This window comes from Penicillium griseofulvum, assembly GCF_001561935.1.
Source record: "Penicillium griseofulvum strain PG3 chromosome Unknown contig_95, whole genome shotgun sequence".
Classification (NCBI taxonomy): Eukaryota; Fungi; Ascomycota; class Eurotiomycetes; order Eurotiales; family Aspergillaceae; genus Penicillium; species Penicillium griseofulvum.
The window spans coordinates 1,875,496-1,892,304 of NW_024467454.1; the positions used below are offsets into that span (position 1 = coordinate 1,875,496).

Genomic DNA, 16,809 nt, shown 5'->3' on the forward strand with positions numbered 1-16,809 from the left:
GGACAAATGATTGAATGTCTATACCAAAATTTATCTTTAGATGCGTCCAATGGACCGAAAAATGAAAGAGCTGGTAATTATGAGCGCTCTATGTACAAGTAGCAGGTCGGCCATCTGTGTTTTCTAGCAAAGGAGACCGGGAAACCTGCCCATTAACGCCTTTCACGCCTTTCAAGTTCAGTCCGAACCTGTTCGTCCGTAACATAGATGGATCCGGGTTGCACAAAGTAGACATGGGTGATTCATACTCGAGAGAATTGGAACATACTCTCGGCCTCGAATCACTCCCGACGCATCAGATCTAAACCACTGTATCACTCAAGAAACCCCGCGATATAAGCTCAAAGATCGAAAATCGACAGATAAAGGTGTCGTTAAAACATCGAAGGAAAAGGAACCAAGGTAATTTCAATGGAGTGATATAGCACCTCCCCTGCTGTCTCGCATGTGAAGATAAGCCTGGAAACCGCAGAAAACGAAGAAGCCCTGTAAGCCAGAAAAGCGCATTGTCAGTAACTGATTCCATTCTCATGTGACGAACCCGTCGCGGCTCAGAGAGGGGGGAGTGACGTACAGCGTAGACGATCACAGCGGTGTAAATGGAGGCGGCGATCGCAGGGCCATTTTCAGGTCCGTCTTCTGATCCGGTGTATGCGTGGTTGTTGCTCTATATTGGGGAACTTCGTATTAGCGGCTGAACCTCATATTACGTAGGTCTGTGACAATAGGTGTTTGGGGGGTTTGATGGGTGGTTCGAAGTCGGGGAGACGTACGCTGTATAGCGATCCGAGGACTGAGAGGATAACGATTGCGAAAACAGAAATGACGACACTATTTGGGACATGAGGTGTTAGAGCAATAGGACTTCCTGATGGATGCTGGGATGGGGAGCGTACCAAGACCAGGCGTTCAAGGCAGAGACGACGGGCTTCATGTTGGCGGTTTGATGGTAGGTAAGGAGTGTTGAAAAATCACTGAATATGTTGTAGAAAGAAGTAGTTGCAAAGCGGCTAATACAGATAGTTGAGGTTGAAGACTTCCAAGGTTGACATACGGAGGCGGGCGGACCTCCAGTTGATGCAAAAGCCCCTAAGCCGCTTTAGGAAAGTTCAGACACATCTGTGACTCGTTCTCCTTGATGTTTGTTTGAAGTATGAAAATGAAAATATATGTATTCTAATAATTTTCTTTGATCTATTCATTTTGATTTATATTCTAATTCTAATGTGTTTTGTTCCATTCAATACACTCATCGAAGGTCACTCCAGAGCCGCCAAAGATATCTAGCGCGCTGCCAATCGTCAAATCCACTCTTCCCTTGCTACTCGTGTGGACCTTTTCTAGATCCTGTAAATGGCGCGCACCTCCTGCATAGGTCACGGGAATAGTACACCATTCAGCCAGTCTCGACACAAGTTCCTCATCGACGCCTTGTTGCAGGCCCTCTACGTCTGCAGCGTGGATTAGGAACTCGGCGCAATATGGTTCCAGCATTGAGATCGATTCTACACAGTGTCAGTTATCCAGCCACCAACCCGGGTTGGGCACAAGCAGGACATACCCTGGTTGATCTCCATCTCTGTGATGGTTTGCCAGCGGTCCATCGCAACGAACCAAGTATCGTCTTTTCTGCGGCAGCTCAGATCCAAGACCAGCTTTGACTTGTCGCCACCCAGGGCAGAAAGAACGGACTCAAGTCGCTCGAGCGAGAACTTGCCTCCAGGGAAGAGGAATGAAGTGATAATCACCTATTGCCCGCATTCCATATGATTAGCGTCATCGGACTATTACTATGAGGGAGCGCAAGAAAACAAGAACTTAAAGTAAATGGATCGATATCATTGGGTTCTCGATCAAAAAAATGCTAGACGAAGAAATAATTCATCTGGAGGCCAGGTGCTTACCTTGTCTGCACCCTGGTCGATCCAATATTGCGCATTCTTATCCGTGATACCTCCGGCCACTTGCAGCCCACCCGGCCATGTCTTCAGTGCCTCCTGGGCTGCCTCTTCATTGCCTGGTCCAAGCTTCACGACGTGCCCGCCGCGCAAATCATGCTTCTGATATAATCCCGCATAGTGGCTGGCCGGCAACTTGGAAACGTAGTTGGTCTTCAGGTCTGCGGCTACCTGGCTGAGCGTACCACCCACAATTTGCTTGACCTGCCCTGAATGCAGGTCAATGCACGGCCTGAACTTGGTCATTTTCTCTGGCGAATTGGGGAACAAGTTGATTCAGTGAAGCTGTGAGTCGAGGGGCTTATCTATGTTATCGCACGTGATCTCGAGCTAAGTCCAAAAAACTTTTGGGCCGAGATGCGACTGTTTGATTTTACAATTTGGTCGACAGCACATTCACCATGGTTGTAAAACGAAAGAGAGAAACCACTGTGGTTTCCAAGCCAAAGGCTAAGGAAGACAGCCCTCCCCCAGTGGACAATGCGCAGGACGTATTCCGCAGATTATTCGAAGCACAATTCGAGCCACTCGATTTGCCAGGTCCTACCGCCAAATCTACAAATTCCGAGGAAGAAGAAAGCGAGATCGGCGACGACTCTGATCTGTCTGGGTCAGAAGGTGACTGGGATGGGATGTCCGATGTCAGCGATGAAAGCAACCACGTCGAGGTGGTCGAACACACGGGTTCCTATGCAGCACCAGAAGACCGAATGGACAAGAAGACTTGGAAGGCGTTCATGGTATGTGCTGGAACTCAATGCATTGAAAGTCCATGCTAACACTGAGGTCAATAGAGCGGAAAACTGTTGTCCAACCTGGATAAGCCGAGCACCGAACCAGAGCCTACCTCCAAAAAAGAAGAGGAGGAAGACGCCCACGACTCTGCGAACCTCAAGCACGATCTTGCACTACAAAGACTACTCAAGGAGTCACACCTTCTCGACTCCGCCGATGACCTTGCCCCCACTGGAAAGAACCGTTTGAAGGCTTTGGATCTACGCATGCAGTCTCTGGGAGCCAAAACTTCGCTCTATGCGCAAAATAAAATGCCTACTGCGCATCGACGAGGCATTAAAGCTAAGGCTGAGTCAAAGGAAGAGAGACGCCGCCTAGAGGCCAAGGAAAACGGTATTATCCTCGAACGGCCTAGCAAGGTAAACAAATCGAGCAACAATGGGCGAAGAGAGCGCGGTGTTTCCGGGGTATCCGTGGGCAAGTTCTCAGGAGGCACATTGAACCTGAACAAAGACGATATCGCTCGTGTCCAGGCGTCAGGCCGCCGCATGATGGGTGGTAGAGGAAAGGGCAAAACAAGAGGGGGCAGGGGTGGCAGAGGTGGTAGAGGTGGTGGCAGAGGCGACAAACGCTAAGATCACGATATTTAAGAAAGGGTCTTCTCCCATTCTTAGGCTAATTATGCTTTTTCTTGCGGCACTGCCTACCCACGCTACTTCAACATAAGAGCCAGATGTGTTCCCCCATAAATGCATCACGCCATGTCCACTCCGAACTCAATCTCTCATGGGTCATGGGCTACAACTTCAATCTCAACCCGCATATCATCCGCGCCGAGCCTCGTCACTCCAACACATGTCCAAAGAGGCTGATGATTTGGCATCCATTTCTTGAAATTCCGCACCATCGCCTCCATGGCCTCGTCATTGATCGGGACGTGGTACGAGTTCACCCGAAATACCTGCTCCCAGCCTTTTCCCCCGGCGTGCTTCAGGTTCAGGTCCACGTTGTCGAAAGCTTGGTCGATCTGGGCATTGATTTCTCGATTGATCACAAAGGTTTGCGGATCCCAACCGCCTGTCCATGATGTTATCAGCACGATCTATTCATTTGGAAAGCGAGGCCTCGTGACTTGTCACATACCTTGGCCAGCGCATTCAATGCGATCACCAATGCGGACGGCTTGGCTGTAATAGAAATCTCGGTTTGCTTTCTGGCCCCAGCCGCCGTAATTGAAGTATTGGAGGTGCGACATATTTAATCGACAGAGATAATGAACCCGTGACGATTTATAGATCTTTGGGAATGTGTATTCTTGGACAAATTTTTGTAACGCTCAACTGAGGTAATAAATGAACTCTCACGACAAGAACTTGCACATGTACAACAGTACAGACGTTTTGATTTCTACACTAAATCTTCCTAGAGCTACTATGCGGAATATACATTCCGCCGGATAGCATACGTCATACATTTTATATAAAAGGAGAGGAACGAACACTGCTCTATCCAACAAATATACTAGAACCTGATATTAGAGACGAAAAGCTCATGGGTCAGTCTTTTTTTGTCGGTTTCATAACGGCAGATGTACCTAGGCTGCTCAATCCATATAAGGCCAGGATATATGGCCAGCCATTGCTAGGACTCAGTATTTCGCAACATGAAAGCATATTGCAGTAACTCATTACAATATAAACAGTTCTTATACTTCTCTACCTATGCTACATGTGGTCTCTGTGATCGAAACAAAGACTTCCAAGGTTGATCTATACTTGTTATATATTGAGTTTGCAAATACTCGAATCAGGTCAACTCTCAACGGAGATAGACAGTGTAAAAAAAAAATTGAGAATAACCTGTTTCACCTGTGTAAGCCTCTAGATTCACCGCTAAGTTTGAAGATACTCCGAGAGGTGCAGCGCCAAGTACTCACCTCGCTGACGCCAAGCTCTTACTCACTTCCCGACGCCAAGCTCTCAACGTCTTGATCAATTGATATCAGCGAGTCAATCGCACCCGTGAAGAAGATAATGCAGCCAAGAACCTAATTCACTCAATATACTCCGTACGGAGTAGTGTAATATGATATGCTTCACCTCAAAACAACCTAGCCCAGTCGTTATCGTGAGAAATTCATCTCCACACACACCACAGCGCTACACAAATTAAGATTTCTAAGCTCACGGAATCACCGGATAGTCAACACCATTTGTCGACTATCAGGGACGTTCCGAGCGGCGCTATAGGGTCGGCCCGTGGGTTATATGTTGTACAGTCGGGAAACCGTGTCGGTCCACAACATCCCGTGTAAACTTTTGTTCTAGACCCGACGACATGCCAAGACGGCCTATGATTTTAGGCAGCACAAAAACGAGACGGACCTTTAACGATTTGGGGGCACTTTTAACGTTTCTATTAACGAGACTCAAGCGGAGTATGATGGAATAATCGGCGTTTTGGCGTTTTGGCAAAGGATACTGAGTATTGAGGACGTCGTTTTGTGCGATGACGGCATGCTGGGTGTCTTGTTGTAAACTAGCCCTACATTCTTCACAGGATATTGTGGAATTTTCCTTCAACATTATGTTTTTGTCAAGTTTTTTTTGGAGGAAAAGCCAGGGGCTACATCGGATCTGCAAATCCATTGGTCAATGCGCTTGTTTATTGAAGCACCAGGCCAAATAGATCGGGCACAGCCTCATATGCTTGTAACACCAATAGATTTGAAATGATCATCTCAGTTTACTTTGCTACTATCGCTACTATAGCTATGGAGTAGATCCATATGGTCCGTACTCCGTAGACTGTGTTTCGAATTGCGATTTACCACTTCTGTCAGGGGGATCTACTTGATCTACCAGATCCGAACTCCAAAGTGGATAGACACTAGTGTTTTAATGAATAAAATCTAATTGTGTACTCCGTACGGAGTACAAGAATTCTAGAAGAAAAAAAGCAAAAAAAAAAATAATGTATATCGAGGGAGATATGGTGCTAGAGATAGCGTCAACAAATGTGATTCGCAATTGATGACATCCAAAGACTGGATCACGCCTAGTCCAATCACATGAAATAGTTCTTAGCGTATTCATTGTATAGATTAATTATTTCCTCCTCAAAGACATATTTCTGCTCCGTTGCTGCTCCGTTGCTGCTCCGTTGCGACTGTGGGGCCGATATCTATGTGACAGATTTGCATATTCTTCAGGAAGGTCCTCACTATAACGTACACGGGTACCTTGTCAGATCCGGATACACTCAGATACTTCATCATCCAGCAAGTCTGACCGAAGTTCTCCCAAAACCTTGTTCAACAAATACCATTTATGATACGGAAGGCTTGGATATCAAGCTGTAACCCTACTCCAGCCAAGGGGTCCAGACCCTTGTATCGTTTTGAAGTGGGGTTATGGCATCTTCGGGCTGATATGTCAATTTACAAATGAAACCATCCAACATGTACTACTCCGTAACGGAGATGGTATCGGGTTTTAGATGATCGACATCATTTGGGTGTGGCGGATAGGGCGATATGAGACCTTTTTCGCGGTGAAACTAGAAGCTTGGCATTGGGCATCAAAGATATTGTATCAGTTTGCTAAGGCAGGAAGTTGCATCAGCCTTATAGGGTAGACAGCCCTGTCCAGCCTTAACCGAGCTGAAGATTGGGTCCGAGATGGATAAACACTCCGAAAGTGTAGATAACTCTCGATTGCGAAGAGATGTGCAAGTTACTGATCAATTGTAGATGACGATGAGTTCTTGGCAGCTCCGCTAAGATTGCTAGGGGTGTTGCGCGTGGCGCATCAGTGGAGTCAGATGGAAAGATTAGATGTCCGTCCTGCTAAGGCATGAAAGAATAGTATTCAGAAAAGCTTGCATAGGGGGGGCATCTTGTGGGTCTGATCGACACAAAGATTAAGACCATTTATGCATAGTATATAGTACCTACGTATGTATGTAGTACTCCGTACTTTTAGAAGACGTTCAATCTGTCGATCATCTCCTTTCTAGCGTAAACCTTGTCCTGAAAGTCCTCGACGCATTCTTTCTCCTATCCATATACAGAGTGTGGTAATTTAGCATGACATTACTTATCTAAAATTACAATGCAGACTCATTGGGTGTGATGCTCAACCCTGTATGGGGTACGCAGTCCCCCCTTTGCGGGTCCCGATTGGTGACTTGTGAGCAGCAAGGGCCAACATCCCCTATACCAATTACCAAGGGGGAAACGTACACGTAAGTCAATGACATTTTCTGTCCAATAATCACCTCTGGATCAATATTGACTAGGACAATGATGAAGCTTGGCAGTTGCTTGATATTAATCGCAATGGCTGATATTCACACGTGGAGAAAATGAGGCCCTAGGTCAGAAATCGGGTTTCAGCTTCTCTTTTCCCCCAATTGAGATATGTACCCACTTTGGAAAGGCCTAAATTGGAAACTATTAGTGGAGATGTTAAACAGATAATCATGCATCTCTGATCCTGCAGACTTTCGGGGACTTTAGGATACGAAACATGCTCGGGGCTGAACCCCGAGAGCGTATGCAGATGTCGAACAGATCTTTCCCGCTATCTTTTCTCCGATTGCGAATCCTGAGGGTAAAACCGGGCCTGTGTGCTACACATGCTGTGCAGATCAATTCCATGGTACATGCGTTTATGGAGTCCGGAAGAAATTCTAGTTGGTATTGGCATCTGCCCTATGAGTTTAGGCATCAGCACTATTTACCCATAGTCAAGCAGGCACTCGTGGGGGACTTCAGGAATGCGCCTTCCCTGGGCAGACGTCAGCCTTCAAGATCAAGATATATCGCAATAGACACACAGCCGTCCGCCTGAGAGACATAATTCATTCTCTAAGCTTTTGGGAATCCTGGAATAGAACCTTGAGTATTTCAAGTGCGGATCATGACCCATACATGTCAAATTGAGCGACGTCCGGTTTACCATATCTGTCTATCCGTGCCGCTCTCTACCTCCAAGGGGATGGTATAATGATCCCCTTGGTCGAACCCACTGTGGAGCACGTTTAGTTGACTCTCAGATGCATGGGTCTAATATTTTGTTTGTAATTTTGAATAGGTACTATAGGGGGATATTGATAGAATTGAAATATAAAAGGGTGCCTCCATTCCAATGTTGATCTTCCAGATATCTAAAGCTGTCTGGCCCGAATGAAGCCATAGATATTCTTCTCTTGTCAATAGCTTGTGTCTGTTGATATATCCAGTTGCCTTTATATTCTATAATTACTCTTCATCATGACTTTGTCCCAATTCAGTTCAACGGAAACTCTCAAGGGCCCTGAAGTCACTGACAAGTCGGTCAACTCAAGCCCTAACCTCCCGCCCCAAGATGAGAAAGTCTTATCGGTGCCATCAACACCAGCAGAGACAAGTAACATTGAAAACCATATCCTGTCGTCACCACCATATCATGTCTTCCCTCGGTCTCGCAAGTTGTTGATGGTCATTATCGTCTCCCTGGCTGCCATCTTCTCACCACTATCTTCAAATATCTACTTCCCTGCGCTTTCGGATGTTGCAGAGGTTAGTCAATTGGAATAAAACATTTAACTACTGTCTGCTAAATCCAATACAGGAACTCAATGTCTCCATGTCTCTAGCTACCTTGACAATCACGATATACATGATTGTTCAAGGCCTTGCTCCGAGCTTTTGGGGTTCTTTCTCAGACGTGGTGGGCCGCCGTGTGATTTTCATCTGCACATTTGCTGTCTACATTATTTCGAACATCGCTTTAGCCGTCTCTACCAACTATGCTGAACTTATGGTTTTCCGAGGGTTACAGGCAGCCGGAAGTGCAGCTACCATCTCAATTGGTATGGTATATTCATCCTTCCTATTTTGTACATTGACTAACTTGCCTAGGTGCTGGTGTCATTGGTGATATTACCACTTCAGCAGAGCGAGGTAGTTTGATTGGTATCTTTGGTGGTGGTAAGTAACCCGCTATAAAGGTATACTACCATGTTCTAAGCTGACATTATCCAGTCCGCATGTTGGGCCAGGGAGTTGGACCAGTATTCGGTGGGATCCTCTCTCAGTACCTTGGGTTCCGATCTATCTTTTGGTTCTTGGCTATTGCATCCGGAATCAGTCTTTTCTCTATCATGTTCTTCCTCCCAGAAACACTCCGTTCTATCGCTGGAAACGGCACCGTTCCTCTCAAAGGCATCCACAAGCCCATCATCTACGCCATTTGTGGACAGAAGGATGCACAGGAAGACGCAACCCCATCTGGAAAGAAAGTCAACGTCACCTTCAAGACTGTGCTATCACCCCTTACCTTCCTAGCCGAGAAGGATGTCTTCATCACCCTGTTATTTGGCAGCATGGTTTACACAGTCTGGTCGATGGTAACCTCCTCCACATCCGCTCTATTTGAAAAAACATACGGCCTGAACTCACTAGAAGTCGGCCTAACCTTCCTCGGCAATGGTTTCGGATGCATGACCGGCTCCTACACAATCGGATACCTAATGGACTTCAACCACAAGCGAACAGAGCGCGAATATTGCCAGCAGCACAATCTTCCAAATGATACTCGAATCAACTCAAAGAGTCACCCCGACTTTCCCATCGAGTACGCCCGCATGCGCAACACTTGGTGGATCACTGCTATCTTCATTGTCTGTGTAGCGGTCTACGGAGTGTCCCTCCGCACTCACCTTGCTGTCCCAATTATTCTTCAGTTTATCATCGCCTATGGCTCTACCGCTATCTTCACCATTAATAGCGCCCTCGTTATCGACTTGTACCCCGGTGCTAGTGCCAGCGCAACCGCAGTCAACAACCTGATGAGATGTTTGATTGGTGCTGCTGGTGTCGCAGCTGTTCAGCCTATCATTGATGCTCTCACTGCCGAGTTTGCATTTGTCATGCTTGCTGGCATTACCATTGCCATGATCCCTCTTCTCATAGTTGAGATGAAGTGGGGCTATGGATGGCGTCTTGAACGTCAAGAGCGCCTTCGAAAGGAAAACTCGGTCTGAAAGAAGACAATACAAAAATGATGAAATTAGAATTACAAGGGAAAGTACATACTTGGATATATGAGCATATCACGACTTGACGACTTTAGTTTGGATTTTCAGTAAAGAGCGGTGCTTATATATGATTTCACTTCTCATTCATACTTTTTGGTTATTTTGATTTTTGACTCAGTTACACATACAAAAGATAATTGAATATGATAGCTACATTTTTGTGATCTTTCACTTTATCTTTCTTGTGCTGTACTTTTTTTGTAAGGCCATTTCTGTGACGTCGGGGCAAGGTTCCGCATGGCCGCTCTTGCCTTCCGTAACCCCTTCCAACATCAACTTCCCTCTTGCACCGTCAACTTTGCTTTCTTTTGTTTACCAACTATATTCTAATTCTAATCATCTCAAGTACTGATCACCTCTACAAAGTAACCCCAGTCCTGATCATGGAATCTGCCCGAAGTCTCTACAAAAATGGCATTGATTTTGCAGCCTTGGCGCTGCAATCTCGCGACTTCGCCAAGCAGTAAGTGAAACAGCCTCTCTCCAGGCAGAAATATTAGCACTAATCGAATCTAGCTTGAACCCAAATGGCCAGCTGGACTTTTCTGATCCAGCCGCCATCCGGTAAGTCAGAGGGTTCTAATGTCTGACATCCCGAGAGTGGATCTGATTTGCGTCCATTCAGACAACTCACCACCACCCTCCTACAACAAGATTTTCACCTGAAAGTCGAGATCCCCAAGGATCGATTGTGTCCACCGGTATGTAGATACGGAACATATCTTATGAGCATGTATTGACTTGATTTCCAGGTACCAAATAGGTATGTCGTCGCGAATGACGGCTTGGACCTCATACGCAGGTATCTGACATCTAGTACAGACTCAACTATATCCTCTGGCTGCAAGACCTCCTTGACTCCAGCGCTGGAGGGCTGTATGAGAGGTACGATCAAGATCGGGAGGTCGTGGGCCTCGACATGTATGTAATAAGTCTTATCCCAAGTTCAGAATCATGTCTGACGAAGTGAAGCGGAACGGGATGCATCGGTATCTACCCCCTACTAGGATGCGCGACGCGACCACGGTGGAACTTCGTAGCAACAGGTACGTTCTTGAGTCTCAAGATTCTCGTCACCTACTCATCAACCCAACAGATATCGACTCAAACAATATCCGCACTTCCCAACATAATGTCGCCCTGAACAATCTCGAATCACGGATTCAGATAGTACATTCCGATCCCAACGGACCGCTCTTTCCGTTAGAGAAGCTAGGCCGCCAAACGTGATTCTCCTCTGAGTTAAGGCTTGCCAGAATATGAACTGATTATTCACTAGCCTCGACTTCACCATGTGCAACCCACCCTTTTACACCTCGGCCGAGGATCTGAAGAAATCTGCTGAGCAGAAAGAACGAGATCCCTTTTCGGTGAGTGTCATTATATGCTTACTTGTACCGTACTAACTTATGAAGGCCTGCACTGGCGTCGAAGTCGAAATGGTGACCAGCGGCGGAGAAATAGCTTTCGTGAAGAAAATGATCGAAGAGAGTCTCCAACTACGTGACCGCATCCAGTGGTACACGTCCATGCTCGGCAAGTTGAGTAGCATCAACGTACTCGTTGAGATGCTGCTCAAGCACGAGAACCACAATTTTGCAGTCACCGAGTTCGAACAGGGAAGCAAGACGAAGCGCTGGGCTATAGCGTGGTCGTGGGGAGACAGAAGGCCAGCCATGGTGAGTCAAATTTTTCCATCTATTATTCAATTCACGCTTGTGTTTTGTGTATCATTTCTAACCAGTGATATAGAATATTGCGCGGGGAATCCCCGGTTGCCCGAAGAGTCATTTGCCTTTCCCTTCAGATTTCACATTCACGCTACCACCTGATACATCAATCGACACAGCCATTGCTACAATAAATGCAGAACTCAGCTCGTTGCCTTGGTTTTGGTCTTGGGATCAGGCCCGTTCGGCAGGGATGGGATTCGCTGGTGAGAATGTGTGGTCGAGATTCGCCCGTCGGAAGATGAAACTGGCCGGTGAGGAGGGTGCCGCTAAGTTGAAGATGATTCCAGCCCAGGTTGCGCTGGGAGTACGTGTGCAGATACGGCTGGTCCGGGGGCAGAAACCGGATGAGAGAGAGGTGAGGGTTTTAGTCCGCTGGGCGCAGGGGACTGACACTGTCTTGTTCGAGAGCTTTTGTGGGATGGTGAAGAGGAAGTTGGAATCAAAATGATTCCATATATCTGTTCGGAAAACCTCTATTGTTATCAACAGGAAAGATAATGTTGAACTTGGTATATGACTTTTGTAAAAATTTGCACAGCTAATCTCTATGATTCATAAACAGCATCAAGGGGTTGTATGTACTAATTTCCCGTAACCTCAGACTGCAATTGCTTCAAGCGGTCCCAGCCTTCCGTGCCATCCCAGAAGTCCTTTCCCTTGCCCATGATTCCTCTCACGGCACTTCGAGACTTGAACCGCCAGTCCTTCGCGACAAGCTCAGCCTCCTGGCCATCCTCAACCTTCTGATCTTCACGGTCCATGGGACCAAACTTAGCATATCCATCCCTCACAAGCTTCTCTGTGGCCTTCACAACCTCGAGCCAGGGCTTCTCATCACCCATCTGGAAAGCACCCTGGGCATTAGCAGCAACAGTAGCGCGCCATGCCTTCTCGTGACACTCGAACGCCTTGGAAGGCCGACCACGGAAGACTTCAACGCGAGCAACAATCTGCCACAGCACCGAAGAGTGCGTGATAAGCGGGACGACATTCTGATCAACCAGCGAGATGATCTGACCGGGGATAGTACCGGTGCGGACAATCGGGGCTTCAGATGGATCGTCAGTGCGAATAAGTAAGTCCTCATACTCGAACGCCACGTTCAGGAAATCAACGAGCATGCCCAAGATCGCCACATCGACACACTTCTCGCCCTGCTTCGGGCCAGCAAGCTCAATGATGCGCTTCTGCGCGGTGATCACTTCACGGAATGGTGTTTCCGGCGGTGGGATGGACGCTGCGACTGTCAGGACGTTATCCCAAATGCGGGCGTCAGTGCCCTTGAGTTGCGCTGCGCGCTGGAGGGCTGATAGGGCCTCGCGCTTGCGCTTGTGGGGATCGACTTCGGCGACGGAGACCTCGCCGGTGGAATCGTCGATCACCTCTGGGGCGGGCTCGGGGTCGGGCATGCGTAGCATCGCGGCGGCAAGGTTACTCCAGGCCTGGCCGTCGGTGTCATCGAGTTGCACAGTGCGGGTGAAGGTGTCGGTTGCTTCTTGCCATTTCTGGAGCTCGAGCTGCACGCAGCCGAGAGCGAACCATGCGCCCTGGTTGAGACGGTTGATATGCAGACTCTTCTTATAGGCTTCCTCGGCCTTTTCCAATTGCGGGGGTGTGGAGGTGAGGTAGTGGCGGGCTAGAGAGCGCTGGGCGCGGGCGTATCGCTCGCCGGAGACCTCCCAGGCGCGCTCGTACATCTTTTCGTCTTTGTCGATATCTCCCATGATACAGAGCAGACGTGGGGCATCTACTGGCAGTGGTGACCGCTCTGGTCCGTTAAATTGCTCATTTTCATCATTTTCATCTGGGCCGGTGGCTTGGTAAAGCTGGCGGCGGATGACGTTCTTCGCCTTGTCTTCGCGCTCGGTGGCGGCGTAGCAAAGCGCTGCCTCGGCCCACATGTGCAGTCTCTCGTAGATCTCGAGCGCGGTGCGCAGACCACCGAGATCAACCCAGCGCTTGGCAAGCTCGGCCTCGAGGCTCCAGCGTGTTGAGAAGTTCAAGATCCAGATGTGCTCGAGTCGGTCAGCGGCCGGGGCAGACTCGGATTGCTCAGGGCGTGGCAGGAAGGTTGTAGGGTCGCCTGATTCATTCTGAGCTGCGTCGTCGCTAGTTGCGGTGTCCGCAATGACCTGGTCGACCAAAGCCTGCATCTGCAGCACAGCTCTCTCAACAGTACGGGAACGGTATCCCTCTACCCGACTGCGGACGAGAAGTGCTTGGGTATAGATCTGCCAGTTGGAGCTGCCGCCATCGAGCACTCGAGTGGCGTACGGGTTTGTCTCCTCTCGGGTAAGGCCGTTCTCGGGTGAGGTGTTAGTAATGGCAGATGCAAGTGCGAGTAGGAGAGCAGAGTCAACGGGGTGAAGAATGGGCTGGTTATTGGCATCAATGGCATCCAAAGTTGCGGAAACCTTATCCTGAATTGCCAGGGATTGTTCGTCGGGCTTTTGGTCTGAGAAAGAGATGGCCTCAAGAAGGGTGTCGTCGTCCAAATTCAAGTTCTTAGGTCCAGAAGGCTCCGAAGATTGTGGGATCTCATCAGCACTCTTGGCCAACACGACCAACTGACTGATATCACGGTCTTGGAATTTTGTGCGCTTGCCCATCTTTCCAGTCAGCGCGAACTCGAACCTCCGCACCTTGGCCGCCTGATCAATATCTTCCCGTGCCTTGACATCAAACCCGTGGTGAGTGTGGATAGTGGCCCTTTCCAGCAGGAACCGACTCCTCTCGTCTGGGTTCAGCTCAGCCTTGTCCAGAATCTCAACATCCTTGTAGATCACATCCTGGAGAGTACTCGTGACCTCAGAAAGCATCTTTTGGTGAAGGAAGTTGGTACGCATACGCGCAGTCGTTGCCACAAGCGGTCCCTCGCTACTCGCATCGGCCAACAAAGCCTTGGCGACAGCAAACAATTCAGGGTTGGGTGTGAGCTTGTAGGCATATTCTCCGTCCAGGGTTAGGTCACGGATGATCTTTGCCCGCACGGCTTTCAGGGTTGTAGGTTCGATTCGCAAGCTAGAAGGCAACACAGCTTCGGCTGAGCGGTATTCGAGGGGAGGGCCAGTGACGTTAGACTGCAGGAAGCTGAACAAGGCGGCTAGTCCAAGGTGCAGGAGTTGCGATTGCTTTTGTTCGGTGGTCAAGTCATCGCTAGACTTAAGGGCGGCGCGGGCCTGATCGGCAACGAAGGTAGTATATGAGATCTCGCCGCTTGCAACCTGTGCAAGAGACTCTTCTGAGGCATCGTGACCCAGCACCTTGTGACTGAGGGGCAGATTGAGGATCGGGAGGATGTTGTCTGACGTCAATCGGATTGGATCGATACGGTCCTTGAGAGGTGAACTGGCATCAAAGATGCTGTCCAAATTGGACGGGTACACAGGAGATTCAGCCATGTCAAATCCCTCTAGTAACCTTTAATGATCTTGAAGTCGAAAATGTGCCCCGCGATCTTTTTCGATTTTTCGGGCTTATCGATAGTGTGTGGATAACATAAGTGCGTGGTATTACAAGGAAGTCCCGGTGTTGTCAGGTACGAAATTAATGCCACGCTCTGCTTATAGAGCATCACATCTATTATTAATCAAGCCTCTCTCCCCACGTCAACGGTTTAGGGCACAAAAATCAAGTCATGGGTGTCCAATTTGTTATAATATGCTATATTAAGCTGACTGTTATTCAAAATCAATGGGACGAGTGTGCATGGTCCTTGAGTATGCGATTCAAACCCTCTCTCTGCACACAAGCCTCAAAGTGGAAACTCCTAGCCAACTCTTCCAAATCCTTCTCACTGCTTCCTCTAAACAATTCAGCAAACTCATCCACGAACGAAGCTGCCAAGAAAGTGTAAAAGACACTCCGCATGACGTGCAACTCCGTATTCCACGAGGTGGGATAAGTATCCTTAGCAGTAGGACTAACACGGTCAATCCAGTCGAGCAAAGGCCTCAAAGCCGCCTCAGGCTCAGACTGAGGCCGACGGCCCCATTTATCAAGCCAGAAGGCCCTCTTCTTGTCCAGGAATGGCTTGAGCGTCTTGTTCCACTTGCTTTCAGGATTAGTATAGATCATACCCTGCAGACCAATGTCCTTGTAGAGCCAGATCGACCAGCTGATGTTATACTTATCGTAAATGCGCAGCTGGTCACCGAGGAGATTGTATCGCTCCTGGTTTACAGTCTCGGCATCGACGTCGAATACCTGGTCCGCATAGACAGGACCGAACTCCCCGTTCCATACGGGGGTCTTGTTCTCGCTCATGAACTGTGCTTTGCGCAGGTACACGCGTTCAAGGCGTTCTTTTTGTTCGTCTGTGCCCTTGTACCGATCGCCGGTGGGGAAACCCATTGACTAGAGATATCGTATTAGAATACTTCTTATTCTCACGGGAAATAAATGCAAAACTCACCGAGTAATCATGCATGGCATACACGCAGTTCGGCAACACCTCGTTGAATCCCTTCCATTCCATTGCGAATGTATTCCCATCTAGCCACAGGATATGATCTGGGTCAATCTTGCGAATCGCCTTTTCAACACGAGCATAGAATGCGGGCAGCCGCACATGCTCGGGATCGCATGGCTCGTTGAGCGGGTTGTACCCAGCAACCCAAGGATTATTCTTGTATCTGGTGGCGATTTGTTCCCAGAGCCAAATAGTCCGGTCTTGGTGGTCCTTGTAATCCCAGAAAGCGGCATATGCGGTGGGATTGTCGGAGTGCCAATCTGGGTTCTGGCCACCTGGGACGGCGTGCATGTCCAGGATGGTATAGATACCGTGTGCTGCGCACTATACGGCCATTATAATTAGCCTGTTTCCTGGTACTACCCACTCTATGTAGAGAGATATGCGAAAGACTTACCAGGTCGACAACTCGGTCCAAGTGCTTGAACCCTGATTCCTTCAACACACGCGGGTTCATATCGTCCTCGAAGTGGCGGTAGTTGAAAGGCAGACGCAGACAGTTCAGACCTAGTTCGGCGAAGAATTTGGCATCCGCCTCGGTGAAGAAGTACTCGAGCCATTTATCGAAAAAGAATTCGTATTTCTCTTGTCCTAGGACTCGACGCATGGCGGCGCGGTGCTGGGCTTCGTGGCCTGCGAAGCCTGTGATGAAGTTCTCCATACTTCAAAATTGTCAGTTTGGGAACAAGGAAATACTATAGCATATAGCAATTTGATTCTCTGCATACTTCATCCATCCTCCAAGGGCAGCTCCTCTCATGACAACCCCCTCCCCATTGCCGTCAACGATAGTATCGCCTTTCACGTGCAAGAATCCGGTATCCATATT

At 48.4% G+C, this 16,809-nt stretch overlaps 7 protein-coding genes across 7 annotated transcripts; 3 read left to right on the top strand and 4 right to left on the bottom strand.

Annotated features, from left to right (window-relative positions):
* Positions 1-408: 408 nt before the first annotated feature.
* On the bottom strand, positions 409-934 carry PGRI_061710 (uncharacterized protein; the record flags this gene model as incomplete). Its single annotated transcript, XM_040793885.1, has 4 exons — positions 409-486; positions 542-667; positions 774-831; positions 897-934. The coding sequence occupies 4 exons, from the start codon at positions 932-934 to the stop codon at positions 409-411; spliced, it is 300 nt and encodes a 99-aa protein (XP_040648740.1).
* A 287-nt stretch (positions 935-1,221) lies between these two features.
* On the bottom strand, positions 1,222-2,204 carry PGRI_061720 (1-(5-phosphoribosyl)-5- ((5-phosphoribosylamino)methylideneamino)imidazole-4-carboxamide isomerase HIS6; the record flags this gene model as incomplete). Its single annotated transcript, XM_040793886.1, has 3 exons — positions 1,222-1,505; positions 1,562-1,748; positions 1,905-2,204. The coding sequence occupies 3 exons, from the start codon at positions 2,202-2,204 to the stop codon at positions 1,222-1,224; spliced, it is 771 nt and encodes a 256-aa protein (XP_040648741.1).
* Positions 2,205-2,359: 155 nt separating this feature from the next.
* Positions 2,360-3,328, top strand: PGRI_061730 (uncharacterized protein; the record flags this gene model as incomplete). The annotated part of the gene is made up of 2 exons (XM_040793887.1): positions 2,360-2,698; positions 2,753-3,328. The coding sequence occupies 2 exons, from the start codon at positions 2,360-2,362 to the stop codon at positions 3,326-3,328; spliced, it is 915 nt and encodes a 304-aa protein (XP_040648742.1).
* Positions 3,329-3,477: 149 nt separating this feature from the next.
* On the bottom strand, positions 3,478-3,948 carry PGRI_061740 (RidA family protein; the record flags this gene model as incomplete). The annotated part of the gene is made up of 2 exons (XM_040793888.1): positions 3,478-3,770; positions 3,837-3,948. 2 exons carry the CDS (start codon positions 3,946-3,948, stop codon positions 3,478-3,480), a joined length of 405 nt encoding a protein of 134 aa, XP_040648743.1.
* A 4,020-nt stretch (positions 3,949-7,968) lies between these two features.
* PGRI_061750 (Major facilitator superfamily domain, general substrate transporter) lies at positions 7,969-9,722 on the top strand (the record flags this gene model as incomplete). The annotated part of the gene is made up of 4 exons (XM_040793889.1): positions 7,969-8,256; positions 8,309-8,549; positions 8,599-8,667; positions 8,722-9,722. The coding sequence occupies 4 exons, from the start codon at positions 7,969-7,971 to the stop codon at positions 9,720-9,722; spliced, it is 1,599 nt and encodes a 532-aa protein (XP_040648744.1).
* A 437-nt stretch (positions 9,723-10,159) lies between these two features.
* Positions 10,160-11,957, top strand: PGRI_061760 (DUF890 domain protein; the record flags this gene model as incomplete). The annotated part of the gene is made up of 10 exons (XM_040793890.1): positions 10,160-10,239; positions 10,293-10,340; positions 10,402-10,477; positions 10,529-10,539; positions 10,599-10,697; positions 10,749-10,822; positions 10,873-11,002; positions 11,056-11,146; positions 11,192-11,455; positions 11,529-11,957. 10 exons carry the CDS (start codon positions 10,160-10,162, stop codon positions 11,955-11,957), a joined length of 1,302 nt encoding a protein of 433 aa, XP_040648745.1.
* A 133-nt stretch (positions 11,958-12,090) lies between these two features.
* On the bottom strand, positions 12,091-16,806 carry PGRI_061770 (Glycoside hydrolase, superfamily; the record flags this gene model as incomplete). Its single annotated transcript, XM_040793891.1, has 5 exons — positions 12,091-14,921; positions 15,244-15,865; positions 15,924-16,304; positions 16,378-16,642; positions 16,709-16,806. The coding sequence occupies 5 exons, from the start codon at positions 16,804-16,806 to the stop codon at positions 12,091-12,093; spliced, it is 4,197 nt and encodes a 1,398-aa protein (XP_040648746.1).
* Between the last annotated feature and the right edge of the window lie 3 nt (positions 16,807-16,809).